At 38.2% G+C, this 27755-nt stretch overlaps 1 protein-coding gene across 3 annotated transcripts in view; it reads left to right on the top strand.

Annotated features, from left to right (window-relative positions):
* PRKG2 (protein kinase cGMP-dependent 2) overlaps positions 1-27755 on the top strand; it is a 123829-nt gene that overhangs the window by 90832 nt on the left and 5242 nt on the right. For all 3 annotated transcript variants that reach the window (XM_036764391.1, XM_036764390.1, XM_036764392.1), the window contains exons 14-17: positions 7487-7650; positions 24100-24222; positions 25136-25198; positions 26550-26616. In XM_036764391.1, the coding sequence (XP_036620286.1) occupies positions 7487-7650; positions 24100-24222; positions 25136-25198; positions 26550-26616 (417 nt within the window). The remainder of the gene's footprint in view (positions 1-7486; positions 7651-24099; positions 24223-25135; positions 25199-26549; positions 26617-27755) is intronic.

Here is a 27755-nt window from a genome sequence, read left to right on the forward strand (position 1 = left end):
TTTATTCACGTGAAAAGTGTTTCATAATTATGTTCATATAGGCCCTGGGTTTGTCTTGGCAGAGAGACTCCCAAATATTTTATAGTGTCTACAGTAACTTTGAATGGAATTGCTCTTTCTATCTCTTGCTGTTGGGCTTTGTTAGTAATGTATAGGAATGCTGAGGATTTATGTGGGTTTATTTTATATCCTGCAACCTAGCTAAAGTTGTTTATTATTTCAAGTAGTTTTTTACTTGATTCTCTAGGATTCTCTAAGTAAATCATCATATCATCTGCAAAAGTGATAATTTAGCTTCTTCTTTGCCTATTCTAATTCCTTCAATTTCTTTTTCTTCTCTTATTGCTACAGCTAACATTTCTAGTACCAAATTGAATAGTAGGGGTGATAATGGACATCCGTGCTTCACCCCTGATCTTATTGGGAATGCATCTAGCTTATCCCCATTACAAATAATGCTTGTCAATGGTTTTAGGTAGATGCTATTTATAGTTTTAAGGAAGGCTCCATTTATTCCTATGTTTTCTAGTGTTTTTAATAGGAATGGGTGTTGTATTTTGTCAAAGGCTTTTTCTGCATCTATTGAGATGATCATATGGTTTCTGCTAGTTATGTTGTTGATATGGTCAATTATGCTAATAGTTTTCCTAATATTGAACCAGCCTTGCATTTCTGGAATAAATCCTACCTGGTCATAGTGTATTATTCTTGTGATAAGTTGCTGCAATCTTTTTGCTAATATTTTATTTAAAATTTTTGCATCAATATTCATTAGAGAAATTGGTCTATAATTTTCTTTCTCTGTTTTGACTCTACCTGGTTTGGGTATTAGTACCATGTTTGTGTCATAAAAAGAATTTGGTAGGACTCCTTCTTCACCTATTTTCCCAAATAGTCTACAAAGTATAGGAATTAATTATTCTTTGAATGTTTGATGGAATTCACATGTAAAACCATCTGGCCCTGGAGATTTTTTCCTAGGGAATTCATTGATGGCTTGCTCAATTTCTTTTTCTGAGATGGGGTTATTTAGAATTTTTACTTCCTTTTCTGTTAACCTGGGCAATTTATGTTTTTGTAGATATTCATCCATATCTGTAAGGTTGTCAAATATATGGGCATACAATTGGGCAAAATAATTCCTAATTGTTGTTTTGATTTCCTCTTCATTAGAAGTGAACTCACCCTTTTCATTTTTGATACTAGTAATTTGATTTTCTTCTTTCTGTTTTTTTTAATCAAATTGACCAAAGGTTTATCAATTGTATTGATTTTTTCGTAAAACCAGCTCTTTGTTTTATTTATCATTTCAATAGTTTTCTTGGTTTCAATTTTATTAAACTCTTCTTTGATTTTCAGTATTTCTAATTTGGCATTTAATTGGGGATTTTCAATTTGCTCTTTTTCTAGCTTTTTCAGCTGTATGCCCAAATCATTGATCTCCTTTTCCCCTCTTTTATTCATGTAAGCATTTAGAGATATAAAACTTCCCCTAAGAACTGCTTTTGCTGCATCCCATAAGTTTTTGTATGTTGTCTCATTATTGTCATTCTCCTGAATGAAGTTATTAATTGTTTCTCTGATTTGTTCTTTGGCCCACTCATTCTTTAGAATTAGATTATTTAGTTTCCAATTAATTTTTAGCTTATTTTTCCGTGGTTCGTTGTTACAAATAATTCTTATTGCATCATGATCTAAAAAATATGCTTTGACTACTTCTGCCTTTCTGCACTGGATTGTGAGGTTTTTATGCCCAAGTACATGGCCATTTTTTGAGTATGTGCCATGTACCACTGAGAAGAAAGTATATTCCTTTTTATCCCCATTCAGTTTTTTCCAGAGGTCTATCGTATTTGCCTTTTCTAAAATTCTGTTCACTTCCTTAACTTCTTTCTTATTTATTTTGAGGTTAGATTAATCAAGTTCAGAAAGGGGGAGGTTGAGGTCTCCCAATATTATAGTTTTGCTGTCTATTTCTTCCTGTAACTCCCTTAACCTCTCCTCTAAAAATTTGTATGCCATACCACTTGGTGCATATATGTTAAACAGTGATATTGCTTCATTGTTTATGGTGCCTTTTAGCAGGATGTAATGTCCTTCCTTATCTCTTTTAATTAAATCTATCTTTACTTTTGCTTTGTCAGAGATTAGGATTGCTACACCTGCTTTTTTTACTTTAGCCGAGGCGCAATATATTTTACTCCAGCCTTTTACCTTTACCCTATGTGTATCCCCCTGTTTCAGATGTGTTTCTTGTAAACAGCATATTGTAGGATTATGGTTTTTAATCCATTCTGCTATCTGCTTCCATTTTATGGGAGAGTTCATCCCATTCACATTCACAGTTATGATTTCTATTTGTGTCTTTTTCTCCATCCTGTTTCCCCCTGTTTATGCTTTTATTTCTCCCTTTCCCCTTCCCCTCCTCAACAAAGTTTTGCTTTTAACCGCTACCTTCCTCAGTTTACCCTCCCTCTTTATTCCCCTCCCTTATCTTACCGTTTCCCACTTGCTACTTCTCCCCTCCCTTCTGACCACCCCCTCCTTTTTTCCCCTTTCCCCTCCTACTTCCTGTAGGATGAGTTAGATTTCTATACTTATCAAGGTATGTTATTCCCTTCTTGAACCAGATCAGATGACAGTAAAGCTCAAATACTGCTCTTCTCCCTCCCTTCTTTCCCTCTACAGAAATGTGTTTTTATGCCTCCTCATTTGGTGTAATTTACCCTTTTCTACTACTTCCTTACCTCTTCTCTCATAGCCCTCCCTTTACATCTCTTAATTATGTTTTTTATCCTTATATCAGTTATTTTATACAGGCATTCACAATCTATGTGTATCCCTTTCAATTGTCATAATAGCTGTACTGTTCTCAAGATTGACATATATATGTATATATATAAAACATATATAAGATGCTATAATCCTATATAAAGATGCAAATAATTTACCCTTATTGATTAATAAGGTTGTCGGGGTTTTTCCCCCTGTTTACCTTTTTATGTCTCTCTTGAGTTTTGCATTTGGAGATCAAACTTTCCATTGAGTTCTGGCCTTTTCATCAGGAAGGTCTGGAATTCCCTTATTTCATTGAATGTCCATCTCCTTGCCTGAAAAATTGTGCTTAGTTTTGCTGGGTAGTTGATCCTTGGTTGTAGTCCCAGCTCCTTTGCCCTTTGGAATATCATATTCCAATTTCTCCTGTCTTTTAATGTAGAGCCTGCATGATCCTGACTGTAGTTCCATGATATTTGAATTGTTTCTTTTTGGCAGCTTGCGGTATTTTCTCCTTGACTTTGTAATTCTGAAATTTGGCTATAATATTTCTTGGTGTTTTCAGTTTGGGATCTCTTTCAGGGGGTGATCAGTGAATTCTTTCAATGACTATTTTGCCATCTGGTTCTAGGACCTCTGGGCAGTTGTCTTTGATAATTTCTTCGAAGATACTGTCAAGGCTCTTTTTTTCATCGTGGATTTCTGGTAGACCAATAACTCTTAAATTGTCTCTCCTGGATCTATTTTCTGGGTCAGTTGTTTTCCCAATCAGATATCTCACATTTTTTTCTATTTTTTCGTTCTTTACATTTTGTTTTACTACTTCTTGGTGCCTCATAGATTCCTTAGCTTCCACTTACTCAACTCTAATTTTTAATGAGTTGCTGTCTCCATTTTGCTTTTGAGTCTCCTTTTCCAATTGGTTGATTTTGCCTCTCAGGGTGTCATTTTCTCTATTTAGATTCTGAATCTCCATAGCCATTTCGCCAATCTTATTCTTTAGGGACTTGATTTCATCAGTGGATTTTTTTTTCCATTTTTCCCATTTTTTCTTTTACCTCCATAATTTGGTTTTTAAAATCCTGCTTTAGCTCTTCCAGTAATGCTTTTTGGGCTGGAGACCCGTTCACATTACCTTTTGATGTATCAGATGTGGCTATAGTGTCATTGCTATCCTCTTCCAAATTGGTATTTTGATCATGCCTGTCTCCATAAAAAGAATCAATGATCCTCAGTTTTTTTGTGTTCTTCTTCATGTTGGTCAGCCTTTTCCTGGCTTTCCAATAAATTTATGCTTTTGGGGCTCAGGGTTCTCTGTCCCAGCTTTCTTATTTTGGGGATTGTGAGTCTAGTTGTTGGCTTTGTGAATTATAGCCTTCAGTTTACTGAGGTGTGGGGGAGGGGTCTGGCTCCCCGATGTCTCTTTCCCTAGGGTTTCTCTCCTGCACTGTTGCTCTTCAGCAATGGTCTCAGCTCTTTGTTGTTTGAGCTGGCGTCTGGCACTTCCCCTGGGGGAGCATGAGTACATCAGGGCTCCTGGTGTTGCCCCCATTGGCTCTGCCCCTCTTGGACTCAGGAACCTTCTACTACTTGGCCACTAAAGCCCCACTTCTATCTCATCTATTCCAGTGTTCTTTTTTTCCCAAGGAATTCTCTGGGTGAGGAGGGGTAGGGATTAGAGCTGTTTACTTGGTCATCATGTCTCCCGGAAGTTCAAGAAGCCGAGTTTCTGGGCTGCAAGCATCAGGAGTTGGTGTTTCACGGCCGGTGGCATTGCACTGCCTCTCGTTGCTTCCACAGACTGCCGTCCTGTGTTGGGAGGCCTGGGGATCTCCATGGGTTTCAGGCGCCCAGCTTTCTCCCAGCCTGTCTCCCACGTGGGTTTCTGGGCCAGCCGCTTCCACTTTGGTCTGGAGCAGCTCCGCACGCCGAGCCCTCTCCAAGCCTACAGATTCGTTCCTTTGGCCTTTCAGACTCTCCTGGCTTGGAAATTTGCCCCTCTCAGACTGCTTGTGGTTTCTAACTCTCCCAAATCTGCTCAAATTCGCTTTTTTATAGGAATCTGACAGAACTTGTGAGAGAGCTCCAGTAAGATGCTATTTTCATGTGGCCATCTTGGCTCTGCCCCGCCCCCCGCCCCACCTTCTCCCATCAGAGGCATTTCTAATATGATGGGCTTCTTTCTGGGGATTTACCTGAATTCTTTGGCTTAAGCTGCCACCCTAAAACTTGGGAAATACATTTTCTTGGACAACTGGACCTTGTACATTTAAAAGTAAAAATGTGAGACACTAAAGAAATTTACTTATGGAAAAGATGGAGAAGTGTGCATTAGACAGTAGTATGATTAGGTGGGTTCAGAATTGATTGTTGTCACCAAATCCAAAAGGAGTTATTAACAGTTTGATTTCATCTAGGAAGGAGGTCTCTAGTGGAATGCCCCAAGGATCTGTGCTTGGTCCTGTGCTGTCTAATACCCTTGTCAGTGAGTTAGTTAAATGCACAACATGATTATGAAGTCTGCAGAGGACCCAAAGCTGGGAGGGATACCTAATACACTAGATGATGATGTCATAACTCAAAAAGATATTGACAGTGTGGCATATTGGTCTGAAAAATGGTACGTTGAGACTTAAGAGAGAAAATGTAAAAAAAAAAACACCTTCATTTGGGTTAAAAAAATCAATTTCACAAGTACAGGATGGGATATCCAATTGTTCTTTTGAAAAAAAAGGTCTTTAAACTGGAGTAAATTGCAAACTCAATATGAGTTAACAGTATGATATGGGAGCCAAGAAAGCTAATAACACCTTTGGCTTAGGGTGCAAGTATGTGGTACAGTGGATAGAGCACAGGGCCTGGAGTCAGGAAGACCCGAGTTCAAATTTGACCTCAGACATTTCTTAGCTTTGCGATTCTGGGCAAGTCACTTAAATCTCTGTTTATCTCAGTTTCCTCATCTGTACAATGGGGATGATAATAATAGCACCTCCCTCCCAGAATTATCGTGAGGATCAAATGAGATACAGTGGCCGGCACATGGTAAGTGCTATATAGATGTTAGCTATCATTCTTGTTATTAGGCTGAATTTTACAAAGGCATAGTGTCGAGGAGGAAGCAGGTGATGGCCCTGCTGTCTTCTTGACTTTGTTAGACTGTATCTGTTGTATGGTTTTCAGTAATGGGTGCCATGTTTTTGGAGGAACATTGATAAAGTAGTAAAGTGTCTGCCAGAAGGCAATAAGGTTGGTGAAGAATTCTGAGTTTTTGACATCTGGGAATCAGATAATAGAACTGGGGATGTCCCCACCTGAGGAGCTGCTAAAACTTACTATGCTCTAGGCACTGTACTAAATACTACAAATATTACATCATTTGATCCTCACAATAAGCCTGGAGTTTGATGCTATTATTATTCTTGTTTTACAGATGGGGAAACTGAGTCAGGCAGCGTGTAAGTGACTTGCTCAGGGTCATATAGCTAGTAAGCATCCTGAGACTGGATTTGAACTCAGGTCTTTCTGCTTCCAGGCCTAGTGCTCTATCCATCTCACTACCTAGCTGCCTATCTCTATGGCAGTATTTCATTTTCATTCCCTTTCTTTTTCTTTCCTTTCCCTTCTATTCCCTTTCTTTTCCTTCTCAAAAAAAGTGTTTGGCCCCTAACTTGGAGACCAGTTGCTAAATCCAAAACCTGGCATTACTCTCTTTCTTTCTTTTTGGTTAAGACCATTGCAATATTATTAAGAAATCAAGTGCCTTTTTATGTCTTTGGAAGCCCAGATGCAATTTGTATACATATCTCTGGTGGTGAAGGTGGGGAAGGGAGGGAAGCCTTTTAATTCATCCAGTCTTTGTGCAGTATAGACCAAGGGCATCAAACTCAAATAGAACTGTACCTGAGGATCCCTGCAGGCTGCATATTAACTTAGACTTAGAAAAAACACATATTAACACTATCTATGTTCTGTTGTATTACCACTTATTTTGTCAAATTACATTATATTCTGTTTGGGACATCAGTGGAAGCATCGCGGGCTCTGTTTGATGCTTCTTTAAAAGAGGGTAGATGGAGAATTAGACTCAAGTTCTGTTTGTAACCATATTGTCTGTGTGACCATAACTCTCAGTGCCTGCAGGCAACTAAGAAGATTCTCCTTGGCACAATAGATGCCAAGCTACAATGTTAAATGGAGTTTCCTTACTGAGAGTCTCCCATTCCAATGAAATTAGTTGTCAAAATATTCCAATGAAAAAGCACAACAATTCAGATCAGGGTCCTTTCCTGGTTTAGTGAACCTCCTATTTCATGGTTCCATTCTGCCAGAAAGTCTCCTCAAGTCCAAAAGAGGCCTGCTCTAGAGCCACAGTAGAAATTGTTCCCTATGTCCTGGGAAGGGTCTGCAGGGTTGGCTCATCTCCTCCTGCGGAAGGACCGATAGATACAGATGTATGGCTGTGGGGGCTCAGGCTATTGCTCCCTGAGTGAGCCAGGCTTGAGGTCTGGGAGGCAAGGGGTGATAGAGGGCAGTGTCAAGCATGGGAATATTGAAGCAAGAGGAGGAAGAGGGTTCCACTAGACAGGGAAGGGACAGTATAGACTGTTCACGTTCCTGGAAAGCTAATAGCTCCAACTTGTCAGGCTTGAGGAACAGAGGAGAGAGCCTAAGCTATAGAGATGCTGAAAAATTACCTACCATTCTTTGCCAGGTGGATTTTGGATTTGCCAAGAAGATTGGATCTGGACAGAAAACATGGACGTTCTGCGGGACCCCAGAGTATGTAGCTCCTGAAGTCATTCTCAACAAAGGGCATGACTTCAGTGTGGATTTTTGGTCACTAGGAATTCTAGTCTATGAACTGCTGACTGGCAAGTAAGTGCCATTTTATTCATGCTATTTAAAAGTAACCCATCAATGGTCTTATAATGAATGAAGAGGAGCGTCCGTCTATTCTATGTATGAGCCACCAGGTGGTGCTGCAATCAAGGCACACTTAATCAAAGGCTCTGATTATGCTGGGGCAGTGCTTCCCCTTGACTTAGCTGGGGTGAGCTTCCCCTGCAGCTCCCTCTGCTTCGAGGCAGGGGCTTTCCCTTTCCAAGCAACTCTCTACTCCTTCTATGGGGTTATACTTCTCTTTTCAAGCTCTGCCAAGCAAACGACTGCCCCTAGGAAAAGGGAGATGAAAAGGCTTTGCTTAAGTGCTTTGGAGGCTTTAAAAATGGCTTTTTAAAAACTGGGACTGTCCTGGTCTCATGTTATTTGTCAAGAGAGCACTGTGTGACACCAGCCTCCTCACTCCGTTCTCTATTTTAATGTATGACGCCAGACCCCCAACCTAATTCAGTTAGGCAAAAATGTCTCATCTCTAAACAAGAAATCCCACTTACACACACACACACACACACACACACACACACACACACACACACACGCACACACACACACGCACGCACATTCATTGACAGATATCTATTTAAATTGATAACAATATTAATACTAATCAATATCAATATTGATAGAAAATTTATAGATATATTGATATGCGTAGAAATTTAGATAGATAGACAGACAGGTAGACAGACCCTAGGTAGAATCACTACAGTTTGGATTTATGAGGATTAGCTTTATGACATTTACTGGCCTAAGAAATAAATAAACATTTAGAACAAAGGTCACCACTTCCGAAGCCGAGAGGGAAGCAGGAAGTTTAAAGTCGGTATATTACCCACAATATATCCATCTCTCCCTCTGGAGAGAGGGACAAAGGATAGGGGAAAGAATGTCCCTTGGCACCCATTCTGTAGTGTGGTGGTGCCAGGACATATTGTGTGCTTTGACCCCAGCTCCAGGCTCATCACTTTGCTAACAGTATTGAAATCATGGCCATCTGCTGTCTTGCTTGTGATAGTCTCTCCCTCCTCCTCCCTCTTCTTTCTTGCTTATTTTAATCAATCCATCAAACTATTTTTTTTTGCATGTGAAAAATAACTATTTTCCAAAACAAAAAAAAATGAGGAGTGGCATTGTATTTTTACAGATCTCTTTAATGTTTGAATTAATAGAAGACAGCTGGATCCTCCATTTTGATTCGTCCTTCAATCTATAGTGATGTGTTATTTTGGTTGAAGTGTTTGCAGAAAATCTGGCTTCACACAGATATATAGTTAGAAAAGGGAAAAGTATTTTAATAGGCAAATAATGTTTTAGTATTATTATGAAAATGGTTTTGTGCAGAGGGTTTCAGGGGACCCCCAAAGTTTCACAACCCATGCTTGGAGAACCACTGCTCCTAGATGGACTTGGACACTGAGGGAAGGTCATTGCAGTAGTTGAAAGGAGTTTGACCTTTGACAGCAAAAAAGAGAACCAGCTATGGACTCGAGAAAAGTAGCCCATGAAATTAAGAATCAAGGTATGGAAAGGCACAGAGCCAGGGAACCCAGGGGAGCAGCCCACAGTGCAGAAATACTTTGACCAAGAAGTAACACTCAGGTAGACTGACTATATGAGGGGAGAGGAATTTAAGGCCCAGCAGGACCAGAGCAGTGAGTAGCTTTTGCCAAATGAGTCCCCTTACACATGGGTTGTATGAGCCAATGTATACTACAAGATCAATTTCCCTTTTCTCAAGAATATTGCGAGTATTTGTGGAAGATTGCCCCTCAGGGTTTAGTAGGAATATTTTGTGGCTACCGCTTGTTACTCAGCTATCTTAGTAATTATCTTCGATGAGAGCTAATTGAGTCTGCTGTAATGGGAAGCACACTGGTGAGACCCTGGGTGCTAGAACTAAGCAAGATGGGTGGAAAGTTGCAAAGGGTCTAATAAGCTGGATGTCAGGAAAACTTACCATTAATTAACTCTAGCTCAGGAGGAATGGACAGCACAGGAAAGTGTCAGGTGTCATATCTGGAGGTCTTCAAACAAAGGCGATATGACCATTTGTGGGGTGTGCTGTGCTGAAGGTGCCATTCAGAGCATGGGTTGGATTAGCCAGCTGCTGGGGTCCTTTCCATGGGGTCAAAGAACATTTCTTTCAAGCTGCACATGCTACAATGCTCTTCTGCCCCAAGGCAGCCGGTAGTGACTTCCAGCCCAGGGGAAACCAATGTACAGGCTCCCAGCCCCAAGCTTTAGGTCTCCTCTCAGGGCTTCTAGTTTTCCAAAAAGGAGAAAAGTGCAGAATGGGTAACAAAAACTGACCCCTTTTTTCATAGGCCAGGTGTGGGGGGATTGCTCCATCTCCCCAAGCCCCAAAACAATCAATTCATCTCCAATTTAGAGTAATCCAAGCCAACCAGTTCATCTCTAATTGATGAGATACAATCCAAGTCCAAAATAAAGGCTCCCCACAGGTTAAGCTCTTCAAGTTAATGGCAGATCTCTCTTGATTAACCTTCTTTACTAGTAAGAATATAGTTGAAACTGTCAGATCATGGGGTCTGGGCTCTGTAGAGATACAAGTGAAGCCATAATGAGGCTGTTAGATCACAAGAATATGAAGGGGTCCTACTACTGTTTTCCAAGAGAGGCTGGAACAAAATTTATTGTGCCTTAGGCAAACCTAAAATAGCAGGAGTTGTGATCATGCTATGAGCCAAAGAAATAACAAAAATTTATATCAATAGAGATAAATAAGGAAATTGTATTGTGCTTAAAGGAAACACAGTAAAACAAAAGGAGCAAACTTAGAAAATAATTAAAAGAATTATCCAAATCTATCATCTATAATTACAGGTCAGGAAAACTGAGAACTCAAAAGAGATAGAAGTTTATGAATAAAAATATAAAATATCCACATGGACGAGACCAGCTAGAAGTCTGAAATAATCCAGTTTCAGAAAAAGAATGTGAACTAGCTAAACTACCCAAGGATGTGGGGGAGGGAGAAGAGTGGGAAGTCCTGGATTAGATCATTTCATAAAACTTCAAAAAATTTGAGTTATTTTCATATACACAAATTATTCTGGGAAATTGAGAAAGTACTCTACCAAAATCTTTCTGTGAGATAAAAATAGCCCTAACGTCTAAACCTACAGCTGGTGGCTCAGTGGATAGGACATTGGGTCTGGAGTCAGGAAGATCTGAGTTCAAATCCAGCTTCAGACACTTCCTAGAAATGTGACCTTGGGAAAGTCATTTAACCTCAGTTTGTGGCAAGGATCCCCTGGAGAAGGAAAATGGTAAATCACATTGGTATCTTTGCCAAGAAAACCCCATGGATAGCATGGTCCATTTGATCATGAAAAGTCAGACATGACTGAACATCAACAGCGTCTAAACCAGGGAAGAATTAAACAAAGAGAATTATAGATCAAATGTAATGAATGAATATCAACTGGAAACTTTTTAAAAAATCTTGGCAAAGAGACTATAATAATTTATCCAAAAAAATCATGCATTACAATCAAGTTGGATTTACAGCACGGATGCAAGGATAATTCAACATCAGAAATTAATTAACAATCAAATTGAAAAGAGAGCATCCAAAATGACATGATTATGTCCATAAATCAGAAAAAAAAATCTCAATGAAGTACAGCACCCCATTTATGATTGTCCAATTCATAGAGGCAGAGAAGAATATTTCTTTAATATAACAAAAAGTAAACTATGTAAAACCACAAGTTAGAAAAGAAAACCCTAAGCAAACCAGAAAAATAAGGAAAACATTTAAATATGAAAAACCAATAGACGTATGGGGGAGGCACAGTGCTCAAGGAGAAAAAGGAATAGGCTTTTGTGAGATAAAGACAATTGGAGAAACACCAGAAGGTTTCCCAATAGAGGGATAAAGCAAAGATGCCCACTTTTCCTAGTATCATTTGACATCTTTGTAGAAGTACTGAAATAGCATCAAGATAGGCACAGAGAAGACACACATCTTCCAGTTTTCTGATAACATTATGCTTTACTTAGAGAATTCTAGGAGATTGTTATCTAGTTAATTAACAATTTTAGTAAAGAATTGGGATACAAAATATACTCAGAAAAAAGCAAAAGCATTTCTATGTAATGAAAGAGTGAGCTCTGTTTAGACTTCAGCAAAGTTGAAGATCACAAAAGGAAAAAAAAGAGAAAATGAAATCTAAGTGTGAACCCCATTCAGGTATAAAGGAAACATTCTACCAGTTGGAAGGGATTCTGAGACTTTGACTACTTCATTTGTATGTGAAAAAGGCCATTAACTTATCTGTGGTCACAAATTACTCCAGTCCTTTCATTTCCAGTCACTTTTCCCTTAAGATCCAGCCAGAATCTGGGAAATGGTCATCATAAATCTGGCTGCACTGAGTGAACCTGACTGAAGTAGGAATAATTGTCAAGAACGAGGAAGGACTGAGGGAATGCCTCTCTCACCTCATTCCTGGAAGACTCAATTACTGATCCAAAGGTCTCTATCCTTCTGAAAGATCCTAGTAGCATTTGAGCTGAAAGAGCAGATTTTCACTCCCTTCCAAGCCTGAAGCTGAAAGACCCATGGAAGAGCCAGACCAAGGAGTCCAACAGATCAACCTGTCCATCCTGATACCTGTGATGAGCCCCCCCACAGAAGCTATCATTCTCCTGTAGCAGAAACACTAACCTTGTGCTTCTGGGAGCAGGTCAGGCTGAGCCACCATCCTGAGAATCAGTGTTTTCTGGAGAACCATGTAATATAAGCCCAGCATCTGAAGTCACATTCATTGCCAATAACAATGCCTCACTTCAAAGGAAACTTAATGAGGACTCTTCAGACAAAGAGAGGGCATGCGGGCCCTGCATAATCACAGCTTGAGTTGTCTTGGCTATTTGTGCCACGATATGCCTCCCTACCATTGTACTTTAAGCTTGGGGCCACTCTTCCTTCCCTCCATTCCTTCACTCTGTATCTTAGTGGCACAGAGAACTCCAGGCTTTGGCAGAGAGTTTCTAACTTTTGTTTTTGTTTTGCCTTTTGAGTGTATGGGTTAAAAAAAAAGACTGATTGAGTCTACTGGCTGATTATTAGTGGCAGACACGATGGTTTGAGGTCATGAACAATAGCAGTAGAAATGGTCACCCGCATTAGTAGAGGGACTAGTCATCCCTCTGAGGACCTAATCTGTGCAAAATGGAGAAGTGATCTCAAAGATCCTAGACTGTGGGCACTTTCGTGGGATATTTTAGGTGCTCTCTGTGGACTCTTTAGTTTTACAGGAATCCCCTAGAGAAGAATGAGCATTTTTCTTTTGTTCTGAGACGAAATTGGGCAGCCTCTTTTCTGGTGCTTTTCCTTTATAAGTTAGACCAATTCCTATAAGACGACTTTTGTTCGTTTGAATGCTAAAGTACTACTATCTGATGCAATGTTGTGTACATTACAAATGTAGAGACTGATATAAGCAGTATGAATATTGCATCCCTTGAGAGCTGTGATCTGTAGCAATGCAGCTTAAAAGAACTCCTAGATAGAAGAGTACTATGGAACATGTGAGGATATGGAGAGCATTTTGTAAGATGCAATTGAAATTTTGGGGAGGAGTGAAGTATCAGCTAAGCAATAGGAGGAAAATGACAAGATGCCTTTTTTCTGCGAGTTTGCTGGAAATTTGGACCCCTCCGAAATTCCTGCCAATAGTGGAATTTCAGAAGGTACATGGTAACTGATGATTAATACTGCATAGTGATGTGATAATCAGAGGGAGTATCTGGGGACAGATATTCCCAGGACTGACCTGGAAAAAAGCCATCTTGAGTGCTAAGGATATGATTGCAGAGGCTGTTAGGTCTCCATACTTTAGGGCATATTGTGTTTCACTATGGTGGCACCATAGGCCAATATGAAGACTTTTCCCAGGAAAGCCTAAGCCATGTCCCTTCAGAGAAGAAACATGGGATATTTGATTTAGAAATGTGACCAAAGCACCAGGGCATTGACAGGTATCTGAAATGGAAAAAAAGGAGACTGCTTGTTGTTTGTCCTCCATTCTCAAAAAAGACCAATGACATCAGGAGGGTGATGTCTTGACTTGCAAGTGAATTGGGTTTAAGTGCAGCAGAGCTGTGCAAAGTCATCAGCCTCACTCTCTCCTCCAGAGTCATTAGAGACTAATGGCAAGACATAGGTCAGAAAAACTGGTGGTCGCCTAGGTGATGGCAGTAGGGAACATTGGCCTTTTTAAACTGAAGTCTTTCCCAGGTCTCAGTTTGTCTGACACAACGCCCATTCAGCACTTAAAGGCTAAGTAAAAACTGAGGTAAAGATGATTTACTTTGCTTTCACAAAAGAAGCAATCAGGAGGGGAAGACTCTCAAAGTTTCTGGCCAGATCAGAAACCAAGTAGACTCCTAGAAAATTTTAAAGGCACATTTTTTGGAATTGTACAGAGTTTAGAGATTTCAGAACCTGAAGTCATATAGCAAAGATGCTTCAGACTAGAAAAGTAATTTGGCAGTAGTAAGACAATGACTCATGTACGCCAATGTCATTCAGTGTCACTCAGTGAAAAAAGGGAAAGGGTCTTCAGGTTTGTAACTTGGGTGGACAATCCAAGGTTAATGGAGAGAAGATTAATAAGACTAAAGGAAATAGATGTGTTAGACTGGACCAAGTGTGAAAGGGCACGTTATATCCCTGAGAGTTGAAGGAATACCTCTTTAGTCTTGAGTCCAAATGGAAGCTGCCTGATTTTGATCAGTTTTTGGACAGAGTGAACTTTTCTGTGTATGATTTCCAAACCAGTGCAGCTGAGTGGCCAACCCATTCCAATACATCCAACAAACACAATGTACTTCAAGGAGCAAGTCCAGCTGATTCACTCATCCATTTGTTTTCTGTGCTTGTCAGCCCAGCCTAGCAACAGTGACTGCTCCATCAGTGACATGAACATCCTATTCAACAGGGAACTTATAGGAGAGGACATTTGAGACCCTGCAATTCTGCTGTTGTGAATCCCCTTAATGATTTGTGTTCCCTATACATGTGCCATACCACATTGCACTTTAAGGTTATGTCTGCTTTCTCCCCTCCCAGACTCTGTGTGATTGGTGGGTTTTTTTTGGGGGGACGGTGTTCAATATGTCCTAACTACTATTCTTGCCATGCCACTTGAGTAAATGTCTTTTTTAAGGGGCTAACTAAATCTCTTGCGTGACTGTTAATGTGAAGCACACTGGTTTGGGTTCTGGAACTACAATGTTAGTTGTAGTCACCCATAGGTGGCCTAAGAACTTAGAACTAGAACCTAAGGTAGCAGATGTCCCTCTAGGAACCCAACCTTCCAGTCTGAGTGTGTTGTGGGGAAGTATGGCCAGAGCAAGGTGAGACACTTCAATAACAAAAACCAGAAGGGATCAACATAACTAGAAAATGAACGAAATATCTAGGAAGCAATCTGCCAAAGAACACTCGCTTCTTGTATAATTAAACAATGTTACTCAGGAACAACCAATGAACAACCTAACTAGATGGAGCAATATTCAGTGCTCATGGCTCTGCTGGGCCAACAGGGTAAAAATGGTGGTACTACCAAAATTAACTTAGTGTTACACCAACAATTAACAAAGCAACATTTTACAGCTGTGGTGTCCAACTCAAATAGAAACAAGGGCTACCAAGCTATACATAAGGTTCCTTGCAGGCCTCATATTGCCTTAGAAAACCACATATTAGTATTGTCTATATTTTACTGTATTTTCATTTATTTTGTTAAATATTTCCCAATTATATTTTAATCTGGTTTGAGCTGCACCAGGGAGTGTTGTGGGCTGCATGTGGCCCATATGTTTGACATCTGTTTTACAGCACTGGACAAAATAATAATGAAAACTCTTTGGAGAAAGAAAAGATCTATAATATCAAAGGAAATAATGAAAAAGTTAGGAAGAAAGAGAAACAAGCATTTCCAGACTGTAGACTACAAAGCTCATAGTGTAGTGGATAGAGAATGATAGAGCTAGAAAGACCTGGGTTCAAGTCCTACCTTTAGAAACATACCATGTGACTATAGGCAAGTAACTTCATGTGTCAAGTGCTGTAGGCAGCTCACTAAGCCTATAAGTTGCAGACAATATTTACCTGCATTGGTAGAAGGCAGTTTCTCATCTGGGTATCTTTAATATCAGTAAAATCACACGTCCAGGCACAATCATCATCTTACCGTCAAAACTATTTGGTGCTAGTTAAAAAATAAAAAAGTCAGTCAGTGGAACAGACTTTACAAGGAAGAATAAAACATAATTAAACTCAACCATTCATCCTAACTGTGAACTAACCAAGAAATGAGTTCACAAGCAAACAGTAGCTGTGTGGCTCTAGTCCCCGTAGCAGAGCAGGGACTTCGGTCTAGCTTCAAGCCAGTGCTGAAACTTGCAGTGAAATAGTCATGGCAGAAATCCCAGACTTAAGGGGAGCCCATAGTTCATTCCTTCTCAACCTGCCAAGCCTTCAAGATGCTGAATCTAGTAACAGTCTACCGAAACTTTCAGTCAGGAACAAACTTAGTTCAGAAACTTGCAGAGCTCATACTAGGAGGGCAGGGAAAAGACCGCTCCAGATCACATCACTTTGGGAGCACTGAAAGTTTACAGATGTGAAAGTTTTAAATGTGAAGAAAGCAGAAGAAGGATGCAAAAGGAAAGAAGCTCAGCCCAGAGATTCCCTTCAGAAGTGCACAGAGTCTAGCCCTCACATTGTAGTCCAAAGTCAAGAAATAGACTGGAAGAATGAAGAAGCAAAAAGAATCCCACTATAGAAAGCTAGTATAGTAATAAGGAAAGTCAAGACAAAAACCCAAGAGATGAGAATGACTTAAAAACATCTACTAGCAAAGCCTCAAAGAAAAGTTCAACTTGGGCACAAATCCAAACAGAATTTCTGGAAAAGGTAAAGCAAGAGTTTAGAAAAAGGAGAGATGTGAAAAAATGATTTAGAAAACCAAATGAGAGTAGTAAGAGAAAAAAATGAGAAAACAAATGAGAACTATGGAAGAAAGATGAGAAGAAAATTAATAGCATGGAACAAAAAGTATAAAACCTTACCCAAGAAAGAATTCACCAAATAGAAGCTAATGGCTACATGAGACATCAAGAAATATTTTTTAATTGAAAGGCTGAAAAAAATATCTCAGCTTTTAAAAACAACTGACCTAGAAAACAGATTGAGAAGAGATAATTTAAGAATCATCTTTTAAGAAATCTTTAAATGCTAAAGAAAGCTACTCTTAGAACTAGAAGGCAAAATAAATTAAAATTAAAATAAAATTTAAAAAGAAGAAATGGAAAGAATCACCTCCTGAAAGAAACCCTAAAATGAAAACTCCTAGTAATATTATAGTCAAAATCCAAAGATCTCAGGTCAAGGAAAAAAAAGTACAAGTATCCATGAAAAAAGAATTCAAGTACTGAGATACCACATTCAGGATTGCATAAGGTTTCACATCCACCACTTTAAAGAGTGGAGAGCTAAAGTCTAATATTCCAAAAGGCCAAACATCTAGGCTTACAATAAAAAAAAAACTTGCTTAGCAAAACTGGGTAGTATCCTGCAGGGGGTAAAATAGACCGGTAGGGAACTAGAGAACTTCAAAATATTCCTGACTAAAAGACCAAAGTGAGTGGAAAGTGTGACATACAAACGCAGAAGTCAAAAGAAGAATTAAAAAATAAACATAAGTGAGCATTCATAAGGCATAAAACAGAATTAAACTATCTATATTCTTACATGGGGAAGTGATACATGTGTCTCCTCAGAACTCTATCATTGTCAGGGGTCATAGAAGGACTCTAATTAAATGGAGGGTTGGTGTGATTCTGTTATATTTTGATGATTTTAAAAGAAGAATGGAAAGGGAGGAAAAGAGGAATACACGGGAAGGGGAGAAAGGGAAAAGAATGGGGAAAATTATCACATGGAAATGGAATTCTCAAGTAGAATTTTATACACCAAGGGGAGAGGACAGGTGACTCTCAGACCTCACTCTCATTCGAACTGATCAAAGGGGAGAAGAACACACAAACACACACACACACACACACACAGAGTACGGTACAGAAGCACACTTTACCCAAAAGAGAAACAAGAGGAAAAGTGGTTAAGGGAAAAGGTAAGGGAAAGAGGAGGGAGAATGAGGGAGAGATTAGTTAGCAAAGTAAACTTTTAAAGGGAGTGGGAAATGAAGAGAAGGAAAAGCATAAAAATAGGATGGAGGGAAATACATACTTAACAATCATAACTGTTAAATGGGATGAACCCATCCACAAAAAAATAGAGTATAGAAGAACGGATTAGAAACCAGAATCCAACAATATATTGTTTACAAAAAATATACTTGCAACAGAAAGATACATACAGTTAAAAATAAAGGACTGGAGTACATTTTTTTTCAGTTTTCAGCATTGATTTCCACAAGATTTTGAATTACAAATTTTCTCTCCATTTCTATCCTCCCCCCCCCACTCCAAGATGGCATATATTCTGATTGCCCCATTCCCCAGTCATCCCTCCCTTCTGTCACCCCACTCCCCACCCTAGTCCCCTTTTCCCTTACTTTCTTTTAGGGCAAGATAGATTTCTATGCCCCACTGCCTGTATATCTTATTTCCCAGTTGCGTGCAAAACAACTTTTTTTTTGAACATCTGCTTTCAAAACTTCGAGTTCCAAATTCTCTCCCCTCTTCCCTCCCCACCCACCCTCCCTAAGAAGGCAAGCAATTCAACATAGGCCACATGTATATCATTATGCAAAACCCTTCCACAATACTCATGTTGTGAAAGACTATATTTTGCTCCTTCCTATCCTATCCCCCTTTATTAAATTTTCTCCTTTGACCCTATCCCTTTTCAAAAGTGTCTGCTTTTGATTACCTCCTCCCCCTATCTGCCCTCCCTTCTATCATCCCCCCCTTTTTTATCCCCTTCATCCTTCTTTCCTGTGGGGAATTGAGTGTGTTTGTTATTCCCTGCTCAAGTCAAATCTGATGAGAGCAAGATTCATTCATTCTCCCTCACCTGCCCCCTCTTCCCTTCTTACAGAATTGCTTTTTCTTGCCACTTTTATGTGAGATAATTTACCCCATTCTATCTCTCCCTTTCTCTCTTTCTCAATATATTCCTCTCTTATCCCTTAATTTGATTTTATTTTTTAGATATCATCCCTTTGTATCAACTCACCCTGTGCCCTCTCTCTCACTCTATATATATATATATATATATATATATATATATATATATACACATATATATATATATATATATATATATATATATATATATATATATATATATATTTATTCCTTTCAGCTACCCTAATACTGAGGTCTCATGAATTACCCACATCATCTTTCCATATAGGAATGTATACAAAACAGTTACACTTTAGTAAATCCCTTATGATTTCTCTTTCTTGTTTACCTTTTCATGCTTCTCTTGATTCTTGTGTTTGAAAGTCAAATTTTCTATTCAGCTCTGGTCTTTTCACTGAGAAAGCTTGAAAGTCCTCTATTTTATTGAAAATCCATATTTTGCCATGGAGCATGATACTCAGTTTTGCTGCATAGGTGATTCTTGGTTTTATTCTTAGGTCCTTTGACCTCCAGGATATCATATTCCAAGCCCTTTGATCCCTTAAGGTAGAAGCTGCTAGATCTTGTGTTATCCTGATTGTGTTTCCACAATACTCAAATTGTTTCTTTCTGGCTGCTTGCAGTATTTTCTACTTGATCTGGGAGCTCTGGAATTTGGTGACAATATTCCTAGGAGTTTTCTTTTTGGGATCTTTTTCAGGAGGCAATTGGTGGATTTTTTCAATTTCTTCTTCACCCTCTGGCTCTAGAATATCAGGGCAGTTTTCCTTGATAATTTCTTGAAAGATGATGTCTAGGCTCTTTTTTGATCACGGCTTTCAGGTAGTCCAATAATTTTTAAATTATCTCTCCTGGATCTATTCTCCAGGTCAGTGGTTTTTCCAATGAGATATTTTACATTGTCTTCCATTTTTTCATTCCTTTGGTTCTGTTTTATAATATCTTGATTTCTCCTAAAGTCACTAGCTTCCACTTGCTCCAATCTAATTTTTAAGGTAGTATTTTCTTCAGTAGCCTTTTGGACCTCCTTTTCCATTTGGCCAATTCTGCCTTTCAAGGCATTCTTCTCCTCCTTGGCTTTTTGGAGCTCTTTCGCCATTTGAGTTAGTCTATTTTTTGAAGTGTTATTTTCTTCAGTATTTTTTTGGGCATCCTTTAACAAGTCATTGACTTGTTTTTCATGGTTTTCTTGCATCACTCTCATTTCTCTTCCCAATTTTTCCTCTACTTCTCTCACTTGCTTTTCCTAATCCTTTTTGAGCTCTTCCATGGCCCGAGACCAGTTCATATTTTTCTTAGAGGCTTTTGATGTAGGCTCTTTGACTTTGTTGACTTCTTCTGGCTGTATGTTTTGGTCTTCTTTGTCACCAAAAAGAGATTCCAAAGTCTGAGTCTGAATCTGAGACCATTTTTGCTGCCTGTTCATGTTCCCACCCAACTACTTGACCCTTGAGTTTTTCGGGGGTATGGCTGTTTGCAGAGTAGAGAGTGCTTTGTCCCAAGCTTGAGGGGCTGTGCTGCTGTTTTCAGAGCTACTTCTACACAGCAAGCTCTACCACACCAGCACTCGTTCTCCACCAAGAACCACCAATCAGGATTGCAGCCCAGATCCAGGCAGGGCAAAGTAGGCTTTGCACTCATGCTCTAATCCACCACTTAATTCCTTCCACCAGGTGGACTTGGGGCTGGAAGCAACTGCAGCTGTAGCTCTGGAAGCAGCCTCAGAGCTGCACCACCTCCACTGCCCCTAGGGCGGTGGCTGACCGTGAAGTTCTTTCACTCTGTCCCAGCAGTTTTTCCCACTAACCTGCTCTGTTGGCTTTGGTGTTTGTGGGTTGAGAAGTCTGGTAACTGCCGCAGCTCACTGATTCAGGATGCTAGGGCCTGTTCTGCCCGGCTACCAGTCTGGTTGGTCCACTCCCAGCTCCATGTGATAGACCCTTCCCAGGGACCTTCCAGGCTCTCCTGGGCTGGAGCCCTGCTTCCTTTGCTATTTCATAGGTTCTGCAGCTCTCGAATTTGTTCAGAGCCATTTTTATAGGTGTTTGGAGGGACCTGGGGGAGAGCTTAAGCAAGTCCCTGCTTTCCAGCTGCCATCTTGGCTCCGCCCCCTGGAGTCAATTTTTTAAGCTTCAGCTGAAGTAAAAAAGATAGAAGTAGCAATCATGACCTCAAATAGAGCAATAGTAATAATAGCCCTAATCAAAAGAAGTAACTAGGGAAATTTCATCTTGCTGAAAGTTGCCAATGACAATGAATTGAGATGAATACTAAAGATATATGTGTCAAATGACATGGCATCTAGATTCTTAAAAATTAAATAAATTACATGGAGAAATAATAGAACCATAAGAGTAGGGGCCTTCAATTTACCCACCCCCTCAAATGTAAATATGTCTAACAACAACAGCAAAAGAAGTGAAAGGCCTGAACAGAATTTTAGACAAATTAAACCCCCATTTAAAATAACCACAGATAGTATAAAATATTTGAGACTCTACCTGTTAGCACAATTGTAAAATACTCATTACAAAATCTAAATAATTAGAAAATATTAAGTGTTCATGGGTAAACCAAGCCAATATGGTAAAAATGATAATACTACTTTAATTATTCAGTGCCATGTCAATTAACTAAAGAATTACTTTACAGAGATAGAAAAAATAGTAATAAAATTCATCTGGAGGAACAAAATGTCAAGAATATGAAGGAAATTCATGAATGAAAGTGGGAAGGGAGCTTAGTAGTACTAGATCTCAAACTATACTACAAAGCCATAGTCATAAAAAGCATTTGGTCCCAGGTAAGAAATGGAGAGGTCAATCAGTGGAACAGATTAGGTACACAATATGCAGAAACAAATGAGCATGGAAGCCAAAGATCCCAGCTATTGGGTCAAGAACTCAGTATTCAACAAAAATTGTTGAAAAAATGGGAAGCATTCTGGCATAAAATCAGTATAGACTAGCATCTCATCTCATATGCCAGGACAAGCTCCAAAGGGGTATATCATTTAGACATAAAGAACAATATTATAAACAAATTAGAGAAGTATGGAAATATGGAAGAAACTGTCAGTTCTATGGATAGGGTAAGAATTTGTGACCAAACAAGAGACAGAGAGATAAATAGGAGGCTAAATTTACAGTTTTGATGGCTGTTAAAAAGTTTTTTTACAAGCAAAATTAATGTAGCTAAAATGAGAAGAAAACCAGGAAATTGGGAACAAGTCTATGCAGTAAGTTCTCTGATAAAGGTATCTTTTCTAAAACATAAAGGGAACTGAGTCAAATTTATAAGAATAAAAGCCATTCCCTAATTAATAAATGGTCAAACAATGTCAGTAGGCAATTTTCAGAGGAAGAATTTCAAGCTATCAATAACCATATGAAAAAAATCCTCTAAATCACTAATAATCATATAAATGCAAATTAAAGTAACTTAAATTCAGCCTGACACCCATCAGGTTGGCAAAATTGACCAAATAGTAAAATGCTAAATGCTAGAGGGCTGTGGGAAAACAATTATGTTAATGCACTTTTGGTAGAGCTTTGGAATGGTCCAGCCATTCTGGAAAGCAGTTTCAAACTATACCCCAAAAGTCATTGAACTGTGATTACTCTTTGACCCAACAATACTGCTACTAGTTCTATGTTCCAAAAAGAACAAAGAAAGATGAAAAGGACCCATATGTACAAAAATATTTATAGTAGCTCTTTTCATGGTGGCAAATAATTGGATATCAAGGGGGTATCTATTAATTGGGGAACTGCTGAACAAATTATAATATATCAATGTGATCAAATGCTATTTTGCTATAAGAAATGATAAGAGATGGTTTTAGAAATACTTGTATAAACTGATTCAAAGTGAAATGAGTAGGACCAGTTTATACAGTAACAACAATATTGTAAAGACAAACAGCTTTGAAAGACTTAGGAACATCGTGTTGGTCAAAGGATTAACATGGTGGCCAATCTCAATTCTAGAAGACCCATGATGAAACATGCCACTCACCTCCAGAGAGAAAGGTGATAGACTGAGAGTGCAGATTTAGGCATATATGTGTGTGTTTGTATACACACACACACACACACACACACACAAATATATACAGATATGTATTATGCAACATATTTATATATATATATATACATATATATGTTTGGACATGGTTAATGCAAGAATTTGTTTTACTTGATTATACATGTTTGTAATGAGTTTTGTTTTCCTTGATTTTTTAGTGTGGAGAGAATTTAGAGTTGAAAATAAAATGAATTTTAAAAAGAAAAAAAAAACCTAAAGTAATTAGTGTGAATGTGTTGCTGTAAAATTATAATGACCAAGCTTGGTCCCAAAGAAACACTTTCTATAGTTCCAAAGTTTTTAATGTGTTGCTTAGTTTGTTGAATCAATTTTTCTCTCTTATAAGAGATGGCTCTCTGGGAGAGATAGTGCATTAAGAAAAGTCATTGTCTTTGATAATTTAAAGTAAATTTATTTGACTTTAAAAGCAAAGGACTTTTAGAAGAGGAACTTGGTTTGTGTTAAAGAAAGATTTTAAAAGTCTGATTTCATTCAGTGGCCATGGATAAAATAAATAATAGACAAGGTCTTACTTTCCACTGATGCAAGTGATATTTTCTACTAAGTGCAGCTCTTTCTGTCGTAGAAGAAAAGAAGTATCAATTCAGAAAGCATTTGCAAAAATTAATCACTGAGCTGAGGGCAGGGACAATGAGAAATAGCACATAGCTAAGCTTGTAATGGATTCTACACCCTGATGCAGAGGTGTCAAACGCTCAATTGGGATGACTCTCCGAAGTGCAGTAAAATCCAAATTAAGATGTAATTTAGAAATATTTAACAAAATAAATAAAATTACAATAGGTGACATTGCATTTTAAAACTAAGTCAACATGGGCCTACAGGGATCCTTGTGTATGGATTAATGGCCCCAGTTCTATTTCAGTTGGACACCACTGCCCAGAAAGACAATGCCCCAATCATTTCAGTCAATAGGGGTCAGAGGTAAAAGGTCTAAAGCAGCTTCATTAGGCCAAATGTCCAAGAACAGTAATCAGGGTCACATTTAAGACCAAACAATAACCAAAATATTTGCACATATGAGCTAAGGTACAACCCCCCCAAAATTTCTGCATTAAAGCTTAGGACTTTTTTTTCTGATTGAATTTAGTCTTTTATAGACTGGTGCTTGGATTTTTTTTTTAATTGGAAATGTGAACAATGTGTTCTATTCTTGCGTTTCTCTAGCCCTCCATTTTCTGGGATTGACCAAATGATGACTTATAATTTGATTCTCAAGGGAATCGAGAAAATAGATTTTCCCAAGAAGGTAACACGACGCCCTGAAGATTTGATTCGCCGACTTTGCAGGTAGCATAACTAATGATAGCAGCATATAATTGAAATAGCCCCTTCTTTATAAGAAGTTAAGACTCCACATTATTTTCTCCACAACATAAAACATTTGATTAAGTTTACTTGTCTTTCTGTTTCACTGAGAGGCACCATACTTCAATGGGAAGGCCAGCCTTGGAGTCAGGAATACCTGCTCTCAAGACCACCTCTAGTGCATGCTTGCTACAGGACCTTGGGCAGGTTACATAAACTGTCAGTGCCCCAGTAACTATAACATTTTAAATAGTTCCCTAGGCAGATAAAATCATGTTTGGACCAAAAACCAGAATCTTTTCCGTCAATATCTGAACTTTGTAATTACAGAAGGAGGAGCCACATTTTACTTTACAGGGTGTATAGATCTAAGACTGTGAGTTGGACTCATGCTGCATGGATAGTTGCAGTTTCTTTATTAGTCAGGGTTAATCTTGAGAAATATCTTTCTCTGTTATGGAGCAACAGAGAAGTCTGAACTCTAGGTTAATAAGGCAGTGAGTGATTTACATCCATGTTATTCTAAGATGAGTCATATTTTAAAAATCTCATGTAGTCTATTGCAGATTTAACCAAACTTCTTTTTGCTTTATTTTTAAATCCCCAAATTTTACATTTTTACATTTTACACAGACATTTTTCCCCCAGAAAATCCTTCCCTTAACTCTTATGATGGAACATTTCTATAATTCTTGTTTAATTTTCAGTAGATTTCAATAACCAAAAAAATGTCACACAAGAAAAATTATTTAATATGTCACATTCTGGCAAACTCAGAACATTTCTGCTATAAAGACATACCAATTTACTTATATCAGTGAAGGGAGGGAAATTGACATTACTCCTTTACTGAAGAGAAATTGTTATAAGTTTGTACAAACTCTTTTTTTTTAAGGCAAAATCCTACAGAAAGGCTGGGAAACCTGAAGAGTGGAATCAATGACATTAAGAGGCACAGGTACTATGGTCATTTCTCTTTCCACATAGAAACAAATAAATAGTAAAATTTGTTAGATTTTTAAAATGGTTTTCCATATTGAGTCAAAAGCTACTTCCTAGTTTTTAGAGTTTTTTACCTCTAGGTACTATCCAACATTTTCTTTGTCATATTCAGCGGCACAGTTGTAACAATAAAGCCAAAAGAAGTTCCTCCAATAGTTTCAGAATGTATAGCTTTTATATCTCAGTGAAAATAATTTCACAGCTACTCTAGTATGCCTTACTTTTGGATGCAAATGTGAGAAACACCATTTAAAGCCCCCAAATAATTAACTCTCCATCCCTTCTTACGATTTGAAAAAGCTTAAGTTCTGGGAAGGGATTGACTTCTAATGGGGAAATTAATTTGTTTTTATATTTGGAAGCCTTGATTTTGTAAATGTTAATAGTTAGGGACATCAGCTAAATCAACTGCTAAAATGGCTGTATTTTTTTGGTATTGGTTTTTTAATTTTAATTTTATTTTTAATTTTTTATTTGTATTGTTTTTGCTATTATAGTTCATATACTTTAAGATTTTCTTCTAAGGACCTCAGCATATAAAGCTTAAAATTGTTACCTATGTGGTACATCCAAAATATCGTTTCTATGATGTGGATTTCATAATGGGAAGTCTTATAAGGCTACTATAGAACCTCAAAATACTGATTCTTTCTTTAAGCAATAATCTACCATCATTGACTTTGTGATGGATTTATCCAAATTATATAGTACCTCTTATACCTTTGGTGACTTACATAAAATGTATACTTTAGATTGTAATTCAGTTGCAGCGGTTTCATTTTACTTAACATAATTCTATGACTTTCAAAAAATTCCTTTTGCCTGTATCACTTATAGGTTTTGAATAGAATTATAATATGCGAAATAAACTATTTTTTAATTATTAAAGGAGTAACAAACGTTAAGAAAAAGAGTTAGACCTTCTGACTTAACAGGAATATCTTCTTAACTCTGCTTCTTCTGTAACTCATTTATTAAAAAGTGACTTGGAAAGAATGCCAAAGGGCAGAACCAGTCCTCTAAATGAGAGTCATTCTGTAGTGATGTGTATCAGAACTTGGTCTGGTGCCACTGGGCACTAAAGGGTTCTACTGAGGACAGACCAAAACCCTCACTGCCAGGGGGCATTTCAGATCTATACCATCTATTCATATTGCCCAGTAGTTGGTCATCTACTTAGAAAATGCCTGGAAATAGGACCACCCGTGTTCAAAACAGGGAAAAGATCACCTGGGCTAAAGTAACACTTTTATATTCTAATGATGAATTTATCTTAATAGTAACCTTTTTTTTTCATTTCTTCTAAGGTGGCTGAATGGCTTTAACTGGGAGGGACTGAAGGCAAGGAGCCTGCCATCACCATTAAAAAGAGAGGTACTCTATCCACTCTCTTGTTTCCATAGGAACCATTTTTGCAGATTGTCAAATAGATTAAGAAAAACACAGATGAAAATATTGGAGGGGGATAAGAGACTGTGAGGGATGGTCTTCCTGCTTTAAGGGACCATGAAGGTGCCCTTTGATTCCTAAGCACTAAGATGGGGATTCCATTTTGATTAGAAGGGGGAAAGCTGAAGTATGTCTTTACTGCAGCATTTTCCAAACTGATTGGGCCATAAAACATCTTTTGGTGTAGAACCCATAGAAAAAGGCCCGATCTATGCCCCAAGGGTATGAAAAAAAGAGAGTGAGGACAGATGTAGGATAAAGTGCATGTTAGAGAACTCTGGCAGTAAAATGAGGAAGTTAACATAAATTTTATTTTCATAACAATATGCTACATATACCATTTTTAAAAAAATACATAATTTTATATTTAGTGTTTTAGAGAGGAAAAAATCTAGCAGCCTGATTTTTCTCACAGAACCTCTCTTCATGTCACATACACCAGCAAGATTCTATAGAATGGAGTTGAGAAAATGTTCCAAGAGTAGGATTCTTCACCTTTTTGTGTTGTGGACTTCTTGGGTGGACTGGGGAATTCTGGAGACCCCTTCTCAGAATAACATTTTTAAATGTATCCAAAAAATTCAAAGGAAACAAATTATATTGAAATACAATTATCAAAATATTGTTTTTTAAAAAATTCATGGACCCTAGGTTAAGAACCCATTTTTTTGGGATGGAGAAGGATTGAGACACTTAACCTGGCCAATGTATGTTCTGGAAATTGTCTTAGGACCTGTTTTAAATTTTTATTCAAGAAGAGAAAAAAAAGAAGTTCCTTAGGCACCTGGTTTGTTGAACACTCTTTCTGACTCTCTTATGGTCATTGAGGAGTAAAGACTAGAGAAGGGACGGGCCCAAGTAGGTCTGTTTTAACATTTCCTCTCTTTCTCATAATACCAAAAGACCTTTTAGAATTACAGTATATGAAACAACTTGTGATATTAATTATAAGAAGAGGGAGACTAATGACATAGAGGATGGAAGGCAGCCTCAGAGCCAACAAGAACTGAATTTAACTCCTCTTTCTGGGCCTCCTCCTCCTCCCTGTGTCTAGGCAGCCATCT

The sequence above is a fragment of the Trichosurus vulpecula genome, chromosome 6 (genome assembly GCF_011100635.1).
Source record: "Trichosurus vulpecula isolate mTriVul1 chromosome 6, mTriVul1.pri, whole genome shotgun sequence".
Lineage (NCBI taxonomy): Eukaryota > Metazoa > Chordata > Mammalia > Diprotodontia > Phalangeridae > Trichosurus > Trichosurus vulpecula.